General features: G+C 42.4%; 1 protein-coding gene across 13 annotated transcripts in view; it reads left to right on the top strand.

Annotated features, from left to right (window-relative positions):
• The first annotated feature begins 455 nt into the window (after positions 1–455).
• The window catches only part of LOC309835203 (uncharacterized protein), a 125,824-nt gene continuing 118,284 nt past the window's right edge, over positions 456–7,995 (top strand). For 9 of the 13 annotated variants that reach the window (XR_014297971.1, XR_014297972.1, XR_014297973.1 and 6 more), the window contains exons 1-3: positions 505–641; positions 5,137–5,218; positions 7,181–7,271. Coding sequence is in view for 6 of the 13 variants with exons in the window: in XM_082674608.1 (XP_082530734.1) it covers positions 7,190–7,271 (82 nt within the window). In the remaining 7 variants the exon portion in view is untranslated. Of the gene's footprint in view, positions 642–2,789; positions 2,854–5,136; positions 5,219–7,180; positions 7,272–7,995 lie in introns of all 13 variants that reach the window. The other 4 variants (XM_082674610.1, XM_082674614.1, XM_082674611.1 and 1 more) reach the window with 4 other exon arrangements.

The following is a 7,995-nucleotide window of genomic DNA, read 5'->3' as shown; positions in this document are numbered from 1 at the left end:
CCATACAATTAAGAAGTCTTTGGATGTTTTATCTTCAAGAATAATTCAGATAATGGATTACTTGAATATCATAAACATTTAGGGTTTAACAGATTTGTTACATATAGACGTTGTATCATGGATTTAAAAGACCATAGCAAGCGGGCAGCGGAGGGCGGAGCGACCGAGGGGCGGCGCGGGCTGGGCGGCGGGTGCGGGGGTCCGTGCTTCCTCGCGGTAGAGGGCTGGGGTTCGCCGGCGACGCCGGGTTGTTCCGCGTTGCCAGGTTACCGAGCGCGTTCCCCGCGCCCGCTCTTCCGCCCGGGCCGCCCTCGGCGCCGCCTGAGCCGCGGTACGGGCTGCGCGGGGCGCCGGTTCCGCGGAAGCCTGGGTCGGGCGCTGCGTGCGGGACTCTCGTCGCTCGTGGACGGGGCGCGAGCGCGCGGGGGACGTAGGGCGCCGACCTGGGCCTCCCCGGCGCTCCGGCTCCGCTCAGGGCGCCCGCTCAGGGGCCTCCGGCGCGAGGCCCCCTTCGTGGTCAAGATGGCGGCGCCCAGGCGGGCCGCGCCGAGGTGAGCTGGAGCCGGGCCCGGAGAGGGGCGAGTCGGCCACTCCCAGGACTTGGACCCCGGGCTGGTCTCCCGTCTCCCGGGGAGCGGTGGGTGAGTGGGCGCGGCCGCGCGTTGGTCCCTCTCGTGGGGTGGTCAGCTCTTCGTGCGTCCGCAGACTTCTGTCGTCTGATAGTCAGATCTGGGGTGGCCCAGGTTGGAGGCGAGGGTGCTTGATTGGGGAAACCTGAGGGGTTTAAGGACTCTATTGCGATCGTTTCAGACCCTAGCAATAAGCTGAGCAAGTTTCCTCCTGACTCTCTTCCCGGCTAAGTTTTCTCCTTTCTCTGAAGGCGCCAGCTTTCCTGAATCACCTTGTTCCCCGGGGGGATACAGTTGGTGGTTCTGACCGTGGAACGTAGGACCCGGCGCGGGGAAGCCTGAGCTGGTTCTAGTTACTTTGTTTGCAAAGCACTTGTCTTGTCTTTGGAATCTTTGTGTATGTAACCAACGTTGGGAAGAGCCAGCGTTTTCTCCTCCAAAACACTGCGAGGGGTAACTTTATACGTAAGAAACAAGTGGGCGTTCACATCCATCACTTTTCCAACCACTGAGTTTTGGTTGTGTTTCTTTTCTTTAAGTTTGTCTCGTTCTGAAGTGATAACAAAAAAACACACAAAACAAAAAAAAGACCATAGCCAATTACACAAAGTATACTCTAGTCTCAGTCCTGCCATTAATTAGCTTAAGTCATTTAATTTTTCTAGGCCTCATTTTTCTCATGTGATGTTTTTTCTTTGAAAAAGTATAGTTTCTGGAAGTCTCTAATCTCTCTGTCATAGTTCAGCTTGGAGAAAACCTGCTCTTATCCGAACTCCATGACATTGTATTTCCAGCTCCAACTTTGGACTTTGAGTGAGTTGGGGGCAACTTTTTAAGGATATTTTCACACAGCTTTTTTAGTTAATATCAGTCTAGCTGACCTGTCATACTTAGACTTTCTCCCATATTCTTTTACCAGTGTGTTCCTTAGTCATATATATAAAGACTGTTGTGGGAAAAATGACCTCCTGGGTCAGCTTACTGCATGGTCATCGACACAGGGCAGGGGTAAGATTCTGTGGATTTTACAGAAGCAGATACAGGTTTCATTATCCATGTCCTCTCCCCTTTCATCTTACAAAAACAGCAGGCTTTTCTTGGAGAACTGCCAGATAATGCCATCCTGCCTCCTCACGAACCCCGGGGATGAGTCGCCCAGGGACTGAACTCCAGTAAAGCAGGTGATTGGCTCACGGGTAGGCATCTGACCTCGGCTAAGTCTATCAGACTCCTCCCCACGACTTTTGTCTCAGAGCAAAATGGAAGAATTGTCTTTTCTCTCTGGAATTTCTAAGCTGGGGAGATATGACTCTGGGACTCCCAGTGACCATCCAGCACAAGAAGAGACTTTCTGTAAAATAAAGTCTTGCAGAGGTAAGCAGGGCTGAGCGATGGAGAGAGAGCTGGAACCCTGCTGATACTCTGGAACTTCCAGATCCAACTGTATCTGAATATGGCTGCATCCCTGAATTTCTAGTACTTGTTTGTTGAGGTTGTTGTTGTTGTTTGGTTTTTGTTTTTAAATTTCCTTTGACTATTTTGAATTTGTTTTCAGCCATGTGCATTTGAAAGCATCATAGCTAAAAGAGCTAATTTCCTACATTAATGTCAGGTTTGCTTCCTTAAGTGAAAAATCATATCCGCTATTTTCCTTGAATAAAATCCTTCTAGCTCAGGTTTGAGATATTCAAAACTCTGCCTCCTACCCCCCTCTTTTCCAACATTTACTATATCACCTTGAAGAACTTGTGACCACATCTTTCCCATCTAGACGCAGTTGAGAGAGACAGCAAAGACTTCCGATATAAACTGCAACCTATACGCCTCCTACCTGGAAGCTTTAGAACATACTTGATTCTTGTCATTAAAGCAAATCTTTTGTTGTTGTCTCCAGGGCACAGAAGCATTTTCATGGCATAATGGAGTACAAAGTACATTAAGCCTAACTCTATTTCTCATCCTCTTACTTTAAATAGGCAGAAAAGAACAATCTCAAACACATTTTCCCAACAAATAAAATACATATACGATTATGTTTAGAAGACGTTTATGCAACATATAGTTAGACTGATGAATTAATGGACCTTTCGCCAATTGGCACAGTAAATATATATGTTCAATGTGCTCAATTAAAAAGAAGACAATAACATATTTTTACAGGTTAATTATCTGAGAAGAGTATTGTGCCAGCACACTTGATACTACAGTATTTCATGTTTGACAGGTAATCTTCTTTCAATTATATTTACTGCTAAATGTTTCTTGGATCAAGCTATTAAATTATAAGGTCAAAATTAAAATGATATGAAATTACAATGATAAAGGGACACATATCCCACTTTATGAGAATAGAAGTTCTATTCAGTACTACGAGTAGTGACCACAGTACTAATTTGAGCCCTTACTATGAGCCACTGTGCCCATATACATTTAGTTCTTACAGTAGTTCTGCAAAGGGCATATAATAATCCACAGTGTAAAGCTGAAGAAAGTGATTCTCATAGCTGAAAGTCACATAGCTGGTGAGTGGCAAAGTCTAGATTCAAACTTAGAGTCGTCTGACAATGCCCAGGTTGTTGACCACTATGTACACTGCTCAATTGTTGCACCAATAAAGAAGTGCTTGAAATAATTATAGATTTGCCTACCCCGAAACTGCAGTGATTTAAAGACATCAAAGTTGCCAGTTGCTTAACCACATCTACTTACAGTAAGAAATTACATTTTATTTCATTTCTAAAACAAGATTAATTCTGCAGGCCCATCGAAACTTGAGCACACAAATCCTACCTCCAAATGAAAGATGCTTGTTTTCCATTATTCAACAGATGGCCCTGTACAGAGGCAATAAATATATAGTAGAATTTTCATTCAAATAAATGAGAAGAGAGGTTTCTTCTTGTCCTGATTCAGTGCCCATCATTATGGATTATGATGGCTCTTCCCAAACTTTACTTCATTCACTCCACTCCTTCTACAAAACTCCAGTAATGGAATCCATCATTCAGATATATGTGCAAAGCGAAAGGACTGTATTAATACAGTTGCTGAAAGTCAAGTTGATAGAGCACAGGAAATACATCCTAATAAATGCAACATTAATGTTTGTGTGGGCCTTGGAGTGAGGGGTAGAAGAATTTTCAGTTTAATGGAATATTTTGCCTCTTGCTGTGAAAGTGTGGCTTAATAGTCTTGTAATTGGTCATTTACAGAATCCTCCATCTCTGGGTTTCATGCTTTCTTTACTCTGCAGCTGTTGATTCCTTCTCATGTTCTGGATGGAAGATAGCAACGAAGCCACTTCAAAGGGCTCAGCCTGCCTTTTTGTGTTATTGTTTAGATGAAGATATTTCCATTTATTAAAGCACACTATTTAAACATTTTTATCATGTTTTAAACGTGACTGTGTCCTGAAGGTATGAGCACAGGCAGACATAATGGGGGATGTTTTCCAGGAGAGAACATACCCTTATCAAAGGAATTATCAGAATTTTCATGTATGGATTGAGAATCAAATTCTGGAGTTAGACCTGAATTTAAATTCATACTCGCAACTTATTACCAGTCTCATCTTGATCAAACGGTTACCACACTTCTCATCAATTTCCTTATCTTTGAAAGCGGAATAAGAGAAGTATGCCTGGTGGAGTTACACATAAAGCTCATCTGATAGAATATTCATAAGGATTTTGCACAAAATATACATGGAAATATTTTAGCACCGAGTTTAGCATGCGATTCGTCTTCAATACATTTAAGAGCTATTATTTTATTATTATTATGCTATCATTAAATATCACTATTACTTAAATGTCATTATTGCTAAAATTGCTGTAAAACTACCACAATAACCCATGATGAATTCCCCTCTTCTGTTTCCTTTGTTTAAATGGAAAATATATATATAAATCTAGACAGAGAACACTTTAGTGATCCTATTCAGTGGAGTGAGAATTTCCATGGCACTGATTAAAACAAATCCTGAATTGCATGGACTTAAGATAGCAGAGAGGGGCTTCCCTGGTGGCGCAGTGGTTGAGAGTTCATGACCCGATCCGGGAAGATCCCACATGCTGCGGAGCGGCTGGGCCTGTGAGCCATGGCTGCTGAGCCTGTGCGTCCGGAGCCTGTGCTCCGCAACGGGAGAGGCTGCAACAGTAAGAAGCCCGCGTACCGCAAAGAAGGAGGAAAAAAAAAAAAAAAGATAGCAGAGAGGCTAAGAGATTTGAAGTTAGACATCCCCAAGTGTGAATTCTACTGTGACCCTCTTCTAGCTCTAGAACCTTGAGGAAGTTACTTAAACTTTCTGAGCTTTACTACTAGTTTCCTCATCTGTATCTTTTTCAGGACTATTTATCAAGCATCTTCCTGTTCTCTATGCTTGGACGTATCAATGAATAAATTAGACAAGAGCCTTTGCCTGCGTGCTCCTTCTTGCATGCTTTCTCCCTTCTTACACTCTCGTGTGGAAACGGATGTTATAAATAAATTCTATGCTTTGTCACAGGTTGATGGGCGCTACGGGATAAGGAAAAGGATGTGAAGCTCACTGAAGAGGCTTGGGTTGGGAGTGCTGGAGGAGTGTACAGGTAGGTTCTGATTTTAAATAGGGTAGTCAGGGTGGATTTTATAAGTTGACATTTGAGCAAAGACTTGAAGTGAGGGAGTTGTCAGAATGTATGATGGGGAGACCACTCCCTGGGAGCAAGAATAACCAGTCCCAAAACTGTAAGGCAGAAATATGCCGGGCAGCTTGGAGGAATATCAAGGAGGCCACCCTGGCTGACTTAGTCAGTGGGGAGGAAGAGACAGCAGGAGGGCTGGAGGTCGGATATGTGATGGGATGGATTGGGTAAGTCCTGGGAGGCCATCACATGCATTGTGTCTTTTACTCTAAATGTAGGCAGCCAGGGGCACGATTTTAGCCGAGGTGTGGCATGAACTGTCTCTTGTTTGAAAAGCATAACTCTATCTGTGGTCTTGAGGATGTGGGGAGAGAGTGGAGTCAGGGAGAATCTCGGGAGGCGACTACAGGATCCTCGAGGTCTATGTTGGTGGCCTGCACCAGGCTGCTAGCGGCTGGTAATTCTCAGAAGTGGCACATTGGGAAGGTTGTGACAGCATTTCGTGGTAGATTGAATGCAAGAATGGAAAGGAAGAGGGGGTCAAGGGTTAATTCGAGATTTAGGGCCTGGGGAACTGGAAAGGTGTGGTTACTGTCACCTAAGATGGAAAAAGTTTGGGGTAGAGCATGTTTGGGGGATTAAAGACCAGTTTTGGAGGTATAAGATTTGAGATGTTTTCGTGACATCCAAGTAGAGATGCTGAGTACACAGTTGGATACACAAGTCTGCAGTTCTGAAGAAAGGTCTAAAGTAGAGATACACTGTAATACAATGGAGATATTAAGAATAATTACGTGGAAGCGCTATTTTAAAGATAAAATGAAGTAATGCAATTAGCACTGTGTCTTCTCAAAACATTTAATAACTGTTAGCTAAAATAATTGCCTGAAATGAAAAAATACCTATAGTTTGTTTTGTTGTTTGCAGTAAAAGTGAATAAAATGTCACAATTATTTTAATAGTATTTGTCACACAGTAGTTTTAGTTAAGACACCATGACTACAAACATTTACACTAAACCTTTCAGTCTCCTGCTTTTCACTCTGATAGGGTACTTGGAACCATATTTTGTAAGGTTTAAGTTAGTTGTCATAGGGTACCTCTTTAATTAGAAGTAATTCTGAACTGCCTAGTTCCATGCAGTTTTATATACATATATGTATAATTATTATTTTATGATTTATCAAACTCAGTTGAAAATTTGCATCACTGATATACATTAGAATTTAAGCATTTACCCAGGTACTCAAGGAAAAAAATGTACTTGTCTTGTAATTTCCATAGGGGTACTTGCTTTCACATCTTCCCTTCACTTTGCAATTGAAAACATGGCAGGGGAAATATTATCTTACTGGTCTTTGAGTTCCCCTTAGCTATCTGCAAGTCCTTAAACAGCCTTTGTGGCTTAACCAAAATTCTCTTCCATCTTCATTCCGCTAACAGATATTGGTCTAAGCATGTACTTATACTAAAAAATGCATGACCACGTTGTCTCTACACATCTATAATTTTATGTTAACACTACCATTATGTAAGCTATACTTGAATTGTAATTATAACAGATTTTATGTCAACACACATCCATTTCTAGTGTTCATCTGGTGTTCAAGGGGAGAGCAGCATGTCGTAAATTTTATCAAAATAGAACATCTGAAGAATAGAACAGAGGGTAATTGTGTAATTCTGTATTCACTCTAATTAAGTTCAGTGGAGTTGGCATAATAGAATTAAGATAAAAAAAGAAAGACATCGAGGTACCATGGCTCCCTCTCCTAACACACCCTTTTCGTATCCGAGAGCAGAGACTCAGCACCTTTCTGTACAGAAATGGAGACAGGAAGAGGCCAGAGGATGAATGACAGGCACGAATGAGGTGGAACTTTGAAGAGCAACATGGAAATGAAATACTTCTTTTGTATTTGGTAGGTGGGGAAAATGTACCAGCGTGTATGCCTACTGGGACCACGTTTTCCAGAACAGTTAAGCCCAGTGTCAACTGTGCTGTCCCACCTTCCTCGTAAGTAGGAACATACTGTTACTTGAATCTTTGCTTCCTGTTTCTTGATAGCTGGTTGAGAAGATTATCACAGGAACTGCATCTTGTTAGCAAATAGACTGTTTTGAAATGATTGACACTCACCGAAGAGTGGCAACTCCAAGCTTGCTCTCTCTTGATCTTGGACTATTTAAGTCTGGAGTGCAGGAGTGGGTTACGGGGAAAGACCATTGGAATTCTTATGTCTTCAGCATAATGGTTATAGCATAATGGTTAGGAGTGTAGGTGCTGGTTCAAATCTCTGCTTTCCACTTGCTAACCATATGAGCTTGGGCAATTTACCTGATTACCTGAACCTCAATACTCCTGCCTATAAAATGATGTTAATAATATTTCATCCCCATAGACTTGTTTTCAATGTTAACATGAAGTCACTTACACCAAGCACTTAATACAATGCCTAGATCATAGTGAAGTCTATCATTATTACTATTACTACTACTACTACTATTATTATTATTACTGTCACGATGCCAGGTGCTATTTTTCCTATGCCTTATTCCATTATCTTCTGCCCTGTCCCCCCATTTCTGTCTTGTTTCTGTATAAGGGTAGGTTTGTCACAGAGCATTTTCTTTCCCTAGTGTCTGACTCTTAGTCATCAAGGTGACTGGTCCACGACCCGGCATTCATTGCTGCTCATTGAAGCAACCCATTTTGAGAAGGGGAGTTGGGTATTGATGCC

Source organism: Grampus griseus (assembly GCF_964374135.1).
Source record: "Grampus griseus genome assembly, chromosome: 17".
NCBI classification, from domain to species: domain Eukaryota; kingdom Metazoa; phylum Chordata; class Mammalia; order Artiodactyla; family Delphinidae; genus Grampus; species Grampus griseus.
The sequence above is the reverse complement of the archived record's forward strand: the minus strand, read 5'-3'. Positions and strand labels throughout refer to the sequence as shown.